The 12,969-nt window shown below is 35.9% G+C and overlaps 2 protein-coding genes across 2 annotated transcripts in view; both read right to left on the reverse strand.

Moving 5' to 3' along the window:
* Positions 1-8,215, reverse strand: part of f (espin protein forked) — a 279,147-nt gene extending 270,932 nt beyond the window's left edge. The window contains exon 1 of the mRNA XM_074175969.1: positions 7,455-8,215. Coding sequence (XP_074032070.1) covers positions 7,455-7,756 — 302 coding nt within the window. The 5' untranslated portion in view covers positions 7,757-8,215. The remainder of the gene's footprint in view (positions 1-7,454) is intronic.
* Positions 8,216-9,926: 1,711 nt separating this feature from the next.
* LOC141482523 (uncharacterized) lies at positions 9,927-12,517 on the reverse strand. The gene is made up of 2 exons (XM_074175974.1): positions 12,294-12,517; positions 9,927-12,006 (listed from the first exon to the last, which is right to left on the reverse strand). Exon 2 carries the CDS (start codon positions 11,986-11,988, stop codon positions 10,258-10,260), a length of 1,731 nt encoding a protein of 576 aa, XP_074032075.1. The 5' UTR covers positions 11,989-12,006; positions 12,294-12,517; the 3' UTR covers positions 9,927-10,257.
* Between the last annotated feature and the right edge of the window lie 452 nt (positions 12,518-12,969).

Genomic DNA, 12,969 nt, shown 5'->3' on the forward strand with positions numbered 1-12,969 from the left:
CCAGATGGCGCCCAGTCGCCATCTTGAAAGTTTCATCTGTCAATTTCACTTCAAAATAAAGTATTCATGCATTAATTTCATTATCCCAAATTTCAATTTTTTGAGTTGACCCATTCAAAAAATGAAAGGGGGGCATTAAAGAAATGCACTGTATAGAATTCTCAGTCTGTTACATATTAAAATAAGGGTCAGTACTGCTTTATAAAAACGTATTAGAAACAAGGATAAAACAGATTCTGGTGGCAAAAAAATTATTTGCCAATATTCATTCGTTGGTAGTAGGTGACAAATCGAAGTTTTGAAACATTGATAAAAAATAAGAGATTTCGGAATCATTCAATGTTTTACAAAAAGCGCAACCACTCTGAATGTTCATAATGAATGAACCTCTGATACTTTGATAACCAGATGCTATGCTTTTTCTTCGTTCTCGTATTCTCGTCATATTCATTAAGTAAAATAATTATTTATGTATCAATTTTATTTTTTCAAATTTAGTTCACGGGATGATTTTTCCTCGCTTGGGGGTTCATTCAATACTTTATTATAGACGAATTTGTGGTGCAACACCAGACAGTGCTGTTTAGGACCACCAGGTCTCTATCACGAGCTACCAATATAAAACCCACCCCGTGGGAATTTATGACTTATACTTTTTTTAAATATATATTACTGGAGTTTTTTCCCAACACCAAATCGTTAGTTTTGGAGTTTTTTCCCAACACCAAATCGTTAGTTTTAACATCTCGATACGTGTTTCGATCACCAAGTGATCATCTTCAAAGAGGAAGATTAAAAAAACAGTTTTAATCTTCCTCTTTGAAGATGATCACTTGGTGATCGAAACACGTGTCGAAGTGTTAAAAATAATGATTTGGTGTTGGGAAAAAACTTCAGTAATATTCATTACTTCACCAAAGGTTCCAAACAGTGCATCATAAGTTATACTTTTTTTATTAGTATTACCTACCAGATTCAGAATTAAATTTTTTGCCCTTTTTAAATCACAGCATATTAAAGAAAAAAAAAGAAAAAAGGAAAATACAGAAATACTGAAAAATTTTCAAAAAAAAAATTTGTTTTGTTTAATTTTAATATACATAATGTACAATAATTACCATTTTTTTATGAACATACAGTAGGTATCCAAAGTCTAATATTGAAAATATAATTTTTTTTATAAATTAAATCAACTAACAATATATGTTTTTGTAGTATCATTATTTTTTTGTAAACAACTGTCATTTTCTTCACTGTAATTGTCTTTATCCTCGTTTATTATGTCGTCTAAGTTTAGTACTTCTGGTTCATCTTCATCTTCGAATTCATCTGGTTCAAAGCTTTCTGCAACGTCAAGCATTCGGGTGGCAACGGATCTCCTTTAATCCAATCAAACTTAAGTTCACCATTCTCCAACTTCCACCCATGTCCCACTGGAGCTGGTGTGGTGGGTTTAGCTACATGTGCGTTATTCCATACATAACACTGGTAGTTGACACGTTTTATGTGGTTTTCTAATGACGTTTTGCATGGGGGAAGTAGCCTTAAATCCACACCTCGATTGTTGGGCAGATAAAATGCAGTTGTTGGAGAATAGTTTCGTGAAAACAAATCAAACCGTAGTTTGTTTATATTTGTGTATTCCTTATTACTGTACATACAACAGACAAATTCCTCCAGTCTGGATAGTAACGTGTCTGTAATTGTTGGTGATACTCCTAATGATGCAAGGACAGGTACAAACTTTGAAAACTTTTCCAATTTAGATTTCACAGACAAATTTCCATGACGAACAAACGAACTGGTGGTGTCACATTCGGACAGAGCATGCACATTCATCATAGCGTGACTCAATTCTACACCTAAATTATGAGAAATGGCGGTGACATTTATGGCCCTTCGTTTGTTACCAGTTCCTCTATCAAAGAATTCTATGTTTTCAATTTTGCTGGCATATCTTATCAACAACATAAATACATCTGTGTCCGGGGATCTAACTCTGATGGGTGAATTGTCTAGACAATATTTTGAAGCATGAAAGCAGTGTAATATTATTTTAGTAACTGCTTCCTCTTGTGAAGAGCATAGGTCTTCTTGTGTTATATGTTTGACAGTTAATCCGTCTTCGCTAGTAAAGCAAGTGCACTTATTACTATGCGACAAGTGAAGATTCCTCCCATGTAAGTAGTGTGCATATTTGTGCTGAAACGAGTCAGAAAGTAAAAAAGATGACATATTCTCCTACGAATATGCTTTGATAACCCTCGATTATCAAACAAAAATGGGCACCTCAGGAAGATCACTTGCAAAGCCAAGCTTCGACATTGGCCACCGAAAGATATTCATCTTCTCTATTTCACTGTAGCTGTCACTTCAAGGCAGCTAGATGAACTGATGATCCAACACCAGACAGCTCAGTTTCGACCCGTCAGGTCTCATCAGTGGTGCTAGGCCGAACCAGAAGACAGGAGACGAACCAGAAGACAGGAGACGAACCTACTTCGACAGTCGACATCGAAGTTTGGCTTCACAACAGATCGCCTTGAGGAGTCTCGTTTATCTTTGACATTCGAGGATTGAGTCTCCTGACGATCCCATAGATGGCATCTTCGTAGGTGGATGAATCATCGGCTTTACTTTCTGGCTTGTTACCTCTGGGTCAATTGTATAGTTCAACTGATGAAACCTGGCAAGTCGAAACAGCGTTGTCTGTTGGATCACAAGATCCTCTAACAGCCTTGCAGTGAAAGCTGCAGTGACAGATAGAAAACGAATCTTTTTCGGCGGTCAATGTCGCAGATTGGCTTTGCAACTGATCATCGCCTTGGGATCTTCGTTTAACTTTGATATTCGAGGATCGAGTCTTCTGTCGATCCCACAAATGGGGTCTTCATAGGAGGAGATGTCATCGCCACTACTTCTTTATATTTAGAACAGATCCTGTCTTAGACTATTATTTGAATATGCGAAGAAGCCAGTTTAGTCAGTTTCAATTGTATATTTACAGTTTTTGAAAATCTTCCCTGATTTTAGGTAGACTTCAGTTGTAGAATTGGCCGCGGTGGTAGTGCGCCCGACTCACGATCGGAAGGCCGTGGGTTCGATTCCCGCCTCGACCAGATATTTTTCTCGAGAGAATTTATCTGGTTGAAGCTGCGATGATTCTGCAACCGTGTTAGGAATCACACGTTAAAAGGTAAGACCTCGTTTGTCCTTAGCTCGCACAAGTTTCTCAACTTACCAGAGTTATCGTTCGTATGGGGGGCGACAGCTGATTAACGGAAAAACAGATTTTGAACAGAACAGGCAGACTTCCTGATCTAGAGATTTTTAAATCAGCTTTTAGTCCCCTTTGTTTGACCAAAAACTTTCTGCCGCTCAGTACTGCACGCTTGTTTGAAGCACTAGTGTTATGAAAACATAGTAATATTTTACACACAGAATCTGAATTTTGAATTTGTTCGTACCACTTTGAAAAATTCAATAATAATATTTCAATAACATGGATGAAAGAGAAAAGCAAGAACACAAATTGAAAACGAGATAGTAAGGGATAATATCCGCTTAATATATTATAAACTACGGCCAGAAAAATGAAACAAATTGGGGGAGCACTTTCACTTTCCATTTTATTAATAATACTCATTTAATATGTTGAATCATCACAAATAATTAGTTTCATAACTTTTAGTTTTTTTTTTGTAGTAATTATGCTTAGTGCATATTATAATTAATGAGGGTTTACCAATATTTTATTTACAAGTTCATTTCGACAGAAGCTTTAAAGTCTGTTTGTGGGTTTTTCAATTGATCTGAAAGAAAATTTGAAAAGCACATGATTTTTTTGTTTTTATTTAATTTCCTGTATGTGTCTTAATTATTACTATCACTAAATAAGAAGCAAAATTTTGAAACCGGTCTGTAGGTGATCACTATATTAATTTCAGCGACGTATTGCAGCTGGACGAACGATAAGCATCAGCAAATATGGAAAAACATGCACAAATGTGTATATTATTCAATGTCCGTCTCTTCATTAAAAATTTTTACAAAAAGGCAACACGTGTTTCGCCATTCAATGGCTTCTTCGTGCATGTCTTTAGTTTAGTGAAAATCTCACGATGAAATGTTTTTTGAATACGGTAATTGTAATTCAGTTCGTAATCTTAAAGAGGAAGTATCTATTATTAAAACTGTTTTGGAGGAAAACGCGTATCCGGAACATTTTGAAGAACGAAATTGTTGAAATTTTCACTTAATAGTTGACAAAACCGCAACACGTGTTTCACTATGCACTAGCTTCATCAGGCGTGTGAGTACTGTACTGTACACACCTAATGAGGTGTGTAGGCGTGTATGAGGCAATAGTTTTATCAGGTGTGTGACTACTGTAGTGGCATCAACACGCCTGATCAGCCGTGTAGGCATGGACGAGGCAATACCTGCATCAGGCGTGTAAGTACTGTACTGGTATAAACACGCCTGGTGAGGAATATATGAAGCAATAGTTTCATTAGGTGTGTGAGTACTGAACTGGCATAAATACGTCTGATCAGGCGAGTAGGCATAGTTGAGGCAATACCTTCATCAGGCGTGTGAGTACTGCACTGGTATGAACACACCTGATGATGCTTGTAGGCAAGGATGAGGCAATAGCTTCATTAGGCGTGTTGGTACTGTACTGGTATGAACATGCCTGGTGAGGCATGCATGAGGCAATAGCTTCATTAGGCGTGTGAGTACTGTACTGGTAAGAACACGCTTGATGAGGCTATTATTTAGGTATTTCGGTTTTGCGAACTGTTTGATAAAAATCTCACAATGAAGTGTTACTTGAATGAACATGATTTAAACACAATTTTCAAAACTACTGATACATTGAGATATCTTCTGACACGAACAAAACCTCAGAATATGATTGAAAAATCGAAAGCATATATTTACAGTATACCTCGTTTCTGTGGAAAGAGTTATGTAAGTGTAACTTCAAGACCCCCTGATGTAAGAACAAACAAACATCGTGAATATATAAGGAAATGATACATAACGGAATCAATGTTAGTAAGTAGAACATATTTTAGAATCAAGTCATGATCACGCAATAAAATGGAGTGAAATAAAAATTATCGCCAAAAAACATGTTTAATTTATGTTTTATACCTATATATAGATGCAAAATTGGATACCTATATTGACGTGGTAGACTTCATATTGCCATAACGTATTCAATATATAAAGTTATTTCGAAAGTTTTTTCCGTTTTTGTAGCTCCATATCCCATTGATATTTATTCTACTGTGTCATGGTAACTGATCGATAGAGAATGTTGTACTCTAAAATTGATGCTGTTAATTTTTCAACAAATTTATGTCCTAAAGGTCTCTCAGCAATTCGATTTGAATCTTCTCAATCGTCAGAAAACGCCGTTCTTTAATGGATCTTATCGAACTTGGGAACAGAAAAAGTCGCAGGCGGGCATATCTGGTGAATACGATGTCTGAGAGATGATACGGAGTTGTTTTTGGCAAAAAAAATGCGAACAAGCAATGACGGGTTAACAGGTGCATTCTCATGATGCAAAAGTTGTTTTTCCACAATACCGGAAGTTTTCTTAGTGTATATCATCTTTCTTTGAATTTTTATTCGGTACTTTGATGAGCTGTTGCAAATGATAGGAAGTGTTGTCAAGAACTTTTACACTATTCGCATCCAAATTTGGGATCAATGTGTTTTCAAACCATTACTCGAAAATATTAGCTTCCATGTTATTATGATAATCAACATTGTATTCTTCAGTCAACAGTCCTCAAGTTTTTTTCCACATAATTTCAAAGATTTCGGAACCCATCTTTTACTTCCTCCGCAATGCACAATGATTAGTCGCGATCCTTTGTTTGCAGGAATGTACACATTCTCGAAGCATCAGTCAACCCTTTCGTAACTGTGTCGTGAGTGTCAAACTAAGTTTCGTCCAAATATAAAATTTGCCGTTGTTCTTGTCTATATTTAGTTATTTGTTCTTAGAATTTGTTACGCAATTCCACTATTCTTCTGCTTTCCATAACTACTTGCCGTCTGTTTATTATTTAAAATCAAAATCCTAATTTCTTTTTCCAATTTTAAAGAGTTTTTCACGTTATGATCGGAGGTATTCAATTTCTTCCTTAGGATTTCAGTTGTAGGAATCTCATTCCTTTTGTAACAGTCGTTTATTGTTTTTTTAAAGATTTCATTAGATGAACATCTTTTGGTTTTCGTAATCCTGTGGTTTTGGCAATCCTGTATCACATCGCGTCTTACGTTCATAAGGTTTGCTTTTGACTATTTTACGTACAGTTGAGAAAGGAATTTCGGTCAAATCTGATGTTGCTTATAATGTTGTTTGTTGATGTAATAGTTTGTTTCCTTCGAAACTAAACTTGAGATGTAGATTCTCATATACATTGAAAAAGACTCTCTGTGTGTCAATATGCAAATGCATCCGAATCTTATTCACTGGTACCTTTTTTCGCATTGTTCACCATCGCTATTGGAATCACTACACTGGAAAAAGTCTGCGTTGTTATCACACTCGTTATTAGTATTAGTACTTGTCCAAGGACGCCAGATTTTAAACAGATAACAAAAATTTTAAGTAATTATGACTGCACCAAAATCGAATTTCAACATTCAAATTGCGATCAGTTCCTGAACTGAAGACGACGGCGATAACCATCCCCGCAATCCCCAATTTCTATTCGTCACCGTAACATGACTTCAAATTTAATTTTATGACTCTTCAGCCAATCATAAAACTCGGTTAGTAAAAATTATCCAATACGAACCTCAAATTCTACAGTCGATTCATTTCTATGTATTGGTTTTTTTGGCCTTTGAGAGTTCCGCCAACTTTAAATGTGCACAATATCGTTTACTTCAACTATATCACTTGTAAAAATGTATCTGACTCAAAGTATAATCACCGTATGTCACTGTCAACATTCCAAGTATTTTTGAGGTAGTTTTATACAAAATTTGATGCAAATCTTTTGATCCATTTTTTCGATAGCAGAAAATCACCGAACACAAAAAATAAAATAATCGCTAATAGAATCTACGTAGCCCGCGAATTTTGAACATTCACCTTATTTTTTCAACAAACCTGATATACCAAAAATTGTTTTTTCATATGTTGTGATAGAAGTTGTTTATCACAAGCTTCTATAAATTGTATCAAAACGGCTAAATATTCCTTTAGAAATTCAAAATCACTATAAAATATGCCTCGGTAAGTTTGAGAAAATACAGAAAACCAAAATACAGAGAAAAAACCAAAGAGTTCAACGCCGTGTAATTATTATATTATTATTCAACATATTTTGAATAAAATAATATTAGGTAGTTTTCGAATATATATTCAAACAAATTAATTCACCCGTTATTCAGTAAACGTTAATAAATTGAACTTTCCTTACCTCTTTTCATTCTCTTCAAGTTTCTCGTGAAACTCCCTGCAATCGCAGACGTTTCCTTTGAATACAAAATCCGAACACATGGAGTCGATCAAACTGGTAGTCAACGTTTCTGTATCGTCCACATCATTATCAGTCGCCATGAACATGAATTCCGGAAATCCGAAGTTGGACCGAAAAGGAGTTTTATGAAAGTTCGCGTATCCATTAGCGTTAATGAAATGCTCGGAGTTCATAAAGTTCGTAGTCCGTTGACGTTTGTGTTTTTGAGTCACATGCAAACGGAGAAGCTTCAAAATACACATTTTAATTGGTCGTTAACCAGCTTCATGCTTTGGGCGATCGCACTGTTTTCTTTACACTATCACGAAAGAGATTTTGTAGTTTTCTTCGACGTTGTTTAGAGTAATGTTACATTTCAGGCGGCCGAAATACCAACTGTAATTGTCCGATAGTGATGAATTTATAAAAGAAAGTAAACCTGTCTTATTACTACGACGAAAGACGACTTAGAACTGTCACAACAATTGTAACATAAACCAAGTAACCAAGCCATTATTTACGCACGAAATATTTGCATTCAAAAAATAATTGTTTTATCAGTAGACGAGAAAAGTGTAGCTGTCTTCAGTTGATACCAGTGGCGGACGACAATACCCAACTGAATCTAACTGTTCAGGTCGTTTCCTTAATTTCTCACAGTTATCAGGATAATCTGCCAAAATTGTTGGTTTCTAAAATTCATAAATATTTATCGCATTACTGGCACTCACGTCGCATTGTCACACATACATCGAATCTTCGAGGCAGATGGTCAATTTCTTACGTTTCAAGATAAATAGAAATGTTCAGGACCGGATTACTTTCTTTTAACAATATGAAAAATAAATTTATTGTAGAAAAGTAAGGTAGGAGGTGAAACTCTCAAAAAATTTCGTTTATATTAAAGAATATGATCAGAGAATAATATTGAATTATATTTTACGAGTAGAGCAACACAGCTGCAATGTAATATTTATACGGTGAATGAGAAATTGAACACATTTTTGAGGAAAATTCAAAAACTTTTCAAATTTCCAACCGTCGCATGAGCATCGCTCAGGAATTGTTGAACGGCGATCCAGATTTGTTTAAAAGGGTCATAACAGGTGACGAATCATGGGTATATGGATGTGACATCGAAACCAAAGTCCAATCGTATCAATGGAAAGGCCCAGTAGAGCCAAGATCAAAAAATACACGCCGAATTCGATAAAATGTCATGGTTTTGCTAACTGTTTTCTTCGATCACCGTGGCGTGGTGCATCGAGAGTTCTTATCACATGAGTCATACAGTCAATAAGGACTATTGACTTGGAGCAATACGAAGAAACCGTCCTAAATTCCAAAATAGAGTATAAAACCTACAGAAATTATCTCAACTCACTTCTTAAAACAACTAAAAATGATTACTATAAGAATAAAATAAAAGGCAAATAAAAAAATCTGGCAACAAATCAATGAAATGAACTAATAAATCTGATTTCTAGTTAAAAAACAATACTTCTGCTGGCCCTGATATAGTGCCTTTTTATTTAATGAAAAAATGTCGCCAATACTTTCTTGATCCCCTACGCCATATATTTAACCAATGTTTTGTAAATAACATGATTCCAAATAGTTTCAAAGACGTCATCACAACGCCTATTTTGAAATCAAGAATCAAAACATTTTTTATGTCGAAGTAACCGATATAGTAATCTTAAAGCTATCGGCGAACTCAAAATCCAAAAAAACCAACACAAAGAACTAATGCCGCTATGAGTTAGTCCACGTGGACTGAAGAAATGGCGGTTCGTATTGGATGATTTTTACTAAACGAGTTTTATGATCAGCTGAAGAGTCATAAAATTAAATTTGAAGTCGTGTTACGGTGACGAATAGAATGCGAGCCGTCAATGTTCAGTTCAGGAACTGATCGCGATTTCAGTGTTGAAATTCGATATAGATGAAGTTATAATTACTTAAAATTTTTGTTATTTGTTAAAAATATGACATCCTTGGACAAGTACAAATAGTAATAACGAGTGTGATAACAACACAGACTTTTTCTCGTGTAGTGATTCCAATAGCGTTGGTGAACAATGCAAGATACCAGTGAATAAGATTCGGATGCATTTGAATATTGAAACACAGAGATTTGACCAAAATTATTTTCTCAACTGTACGTAAAGTAGTCAAAAACAATCCTTATGAACGCAAGACGCGATTTGATTCGGGATTACAAAAACCTTTAGATGTTCATCTAATAAAATCATTTAAAAAAACAATATACGACTGTTAAAAAAGCAATGAGATTCCTACAATTGAAATCATAAGGAAGAAATTGAATACTTCCGGCCATAACGTGAGCTGCTGTGACAAAACTCTTCAGAATTGGATATAAAACAATTTGAATTTTGAAGATAACTATACCAAAAACCAACTAAGGTAGGTGCGGCCAATAAGGCCTAGCTAAGCGGAAATTTAAATAAATCAAAGACTGTTTAAACAAATCAGTAAATTTTAATGTTTATTAAACATTTATGTCAATCACTATTAATTAAAAACGAAAAACAGCAACTTCTGCTATAAACATAGTTAAAATTAAACATTTTAAAAAACACTGTCTTTAGGCCTTATTAAACTATGGTAGTATATTAAGGCCTAAGACTTTAAACTACAAAAATGAATGAAATAATCTTCTTATATTTGGTAATTGAGATCCATAAAATAATAGTAATACGATAATCACAGTAAAGACTTAAAAATAACATTTTTTCTTTAATTAGGCACAATCTGGACACTCAAAATCATCATCATCCTCCTCTGTTAAACCAACGCACTCCTCGTGGTACCACTTGCTGCATTTGCAACACATCCTCATAGCAGTCTCTTGCTCCTGTTTACATGCGTGACAGTACCAACTTTCTCTATTCTCTTTCCTGCTCTTTGCTCCTTTTGTGCTTTTCATTTTTGAGGTCTTTTTTTCTATTTTGTTTTTATCAAACAGGTCTTTGGTAACTGGAGTTCCTCTATAATTGATGGCTTTTCTTCTGACTGTTGGTGTCTTTTCGGTATTTTTAGCTGGTGTAGGCAGGAGTTGCTTAAATGATGCTCTCTTCACTTGAGCGAGGGGTACATTATCCTCATCGTCAGAACTGGAACTACCGTAAACCATTCTGTGAAACATTTCAGATGATTTTTTTGGGGTATTATCAATTCTTTGTTCTTGCATGGACGTCGATGTCTGGGGTGTCTCGGAAGCTGTTGGCCTAGATGGGACGTGAGGTGGCGAATTTTCTACATCTACAACGTCTGGTACAAGAGCTGGAGATTCTGACAATACAGATGGAGCAAAGGCTGTTTCAGGAATAGCGTGCGGATTAAATGGATACAAACCAGTCGCTCTAAAACCACTTGTTATGTTACTATGTGTCATACATTTAGACCAGACAGTAGTAAGTATGATATTGAAGCGTGCCTTGGTAAGCTTTTTGTCTGGATTTTGTTCCTTGAATAATAAAACTTCTGAATCCCAGTGGTGTTCAAATGATCGATAGACAGCTTTGTCAAGTGGTTGCAGTTCATGGGTTGTATTGGAAGGTAAGCAGTACAATGCTATGTCGAGTGAATCTGCAACTTCCACGATGGATAGATCTAAGTGACAAGCTGCCCCGTCAAATATTAAGAGGCACTTTCCTGGAGTTTTGTAGCGGGCTAGGTGCTTCAAAAACTCTTTAAACAGTTCATTTGTCATATAACCTTTTGCAGATTTTTCTACTAATGATCCCGGTGGTAAATTATCATATAACTCAGGCTTCAAACGTTTGCCTTTGAAAATTATCATTGGTGGTATGCTAATACCAAGTGCGTTCACACAACCGGCGATGGTGACACTTTCGGCGTGTTCTGAAGACTGTAAATGAACTCTTTTGGCTCCCTTCTGTGCCAAAACAGTCTGCTGGTGGTGAATCGTTAGGCGGCAGCCCTTCTCATCCATGTTGTAAATCTTCTCAGGGCGAGTTTTGAGATCCAATTTATCATAAACTTCGTTCAGTCTCTGGAAATGATCATCTACGATAAATTTATTAAGCTTTTGAGCCCTGGCCGGGTTCATAAACTGAGCCTTTCGACGTGATATCTCCGGATGTCTCTTCATAAACGCTCTAAACCAATCCTTACCAGCAACTTTAGCTTGTTGATTGAAGGGATGATTGATGGCATTCGTCTCGCAAAATTTAAAGACTAACCGGCGGAGAATATCTGGAGTAACAGGTAATCCTATTGCAGCAAACCTCACAATTCTACTCACAAGCTCAGCTTCCTGTTCTTCATTAAGTAAAGGTTTTCGGCCCAAGGTTTTTTTTAAACTGGCGGTCTGGAGGTGGTTTCGTATAGTTCTTCTGGGTACTTTGTACCTTTCAGCAGCTTTGTACGTACTCAACCGTCCACATTGTACTGCTCTGACTGCTGCCACCAGATCATCTTCAGACCACAATGCTCGCTTGGAAGGCATTGTGATTATGAGGTTTGCCTGAAAACCATAAATCAATTAAAAACAGTTGTTATTTCATTTCTAAAGGTCTTAAATGAACAGTAAAATAGTCACTCGATGATATTAATAAAGGAGGGTAATAAGGCCTATGGTCAAATTTTATAGGCCTTATTAACAACCAACCACATTGTCAAGAAAAGTTTAAAATATTATTATTTTGTCTAATTTATACTATTTTGTACAATACAGGTCTTTAAAACATTAACTAATAGGAAAGTTAACTATAAAATAATGTGGAAAAGTGTGAAAATGAAAAAAATACTTACGTTTGGTTCGACCGTTATATTATAAATCGAGACGTGTGTCCGCCGGCCACAATGAGCGATGTCGCACTGGTGGCAGCACGCGGGCTTGCGAGTCGTAACAGGTTTGGGGCGCCATCTAGGATGGTTTGCTACCTATGACTGTGATTTCGCTTAGCGGGAACCATTTAAAGTTGTGTTTCTGTTACTTAGGCCTTATTACCCGATAGGCCTTATTAGCCGCACCTACCTTACTTGAAGTTTTACAGACAAAAACATTTGAAAAAGTGTATGCCCTTGAGAGTATTGCTGAAATATGGACACACCATATTGAGACTTCCCCCCTATTTTTGTGTTTTCAATCCCATCGAGTTGATTTGGGAAAAATTGAAACAAAGCCTCAGGCGTAAAAACAATTTTCCAAAATTTTATAAGAAAGTGATAGAGCTAGTTAAAATGGTGGTAATAAATTCATTATTGATTCAAATGACGACAGTTATATAAACTGCAAGCAGCCCAAACAACTCTATCGATAGTATCGAGTTTCAACTCCATTGGTCTTGAAAACACTGTAAATCGCCAGACAAGTATGCCAAAAGCACTTGTCTGGCACGGGAAAGACGATAATTGAATATTTTTTCTTCCTAACTCAGTCCATGCTTACTAAAAGGCTTCATCAGATCGGGTCTTAGAGGAAAAG

The sequence above is a fragment of the Leptinotarsa decemlineata genome, unplaced genomic scaffold, assembly GCF_025532065.1.
Source record: "Leptinotarsa decemlineata unplaced genomic scaffold, Ldec_3_MD MMD2_tig00001393_RagTag_RagTag, whole genome shotgun sequence".
NCBI classification, from domain to species: domain Eukaryota; kingdom Metazoa; phylum Arthropoda; class Insecta; order Coleoptera; family Chrysomelidae; genus Leptinotarsa; species Leptinotarsa decemlineata.

What these genes read in the sequence shown, in the direction of transcription:
- LOC141482523 (XM_074175974.1), bottom strand. Translation starts at nt 11,988, where the DNA reads ATGCCTTCCAAGCGAGCATTGTGGTCTGAAGATGATCTGGTGGCAGCA.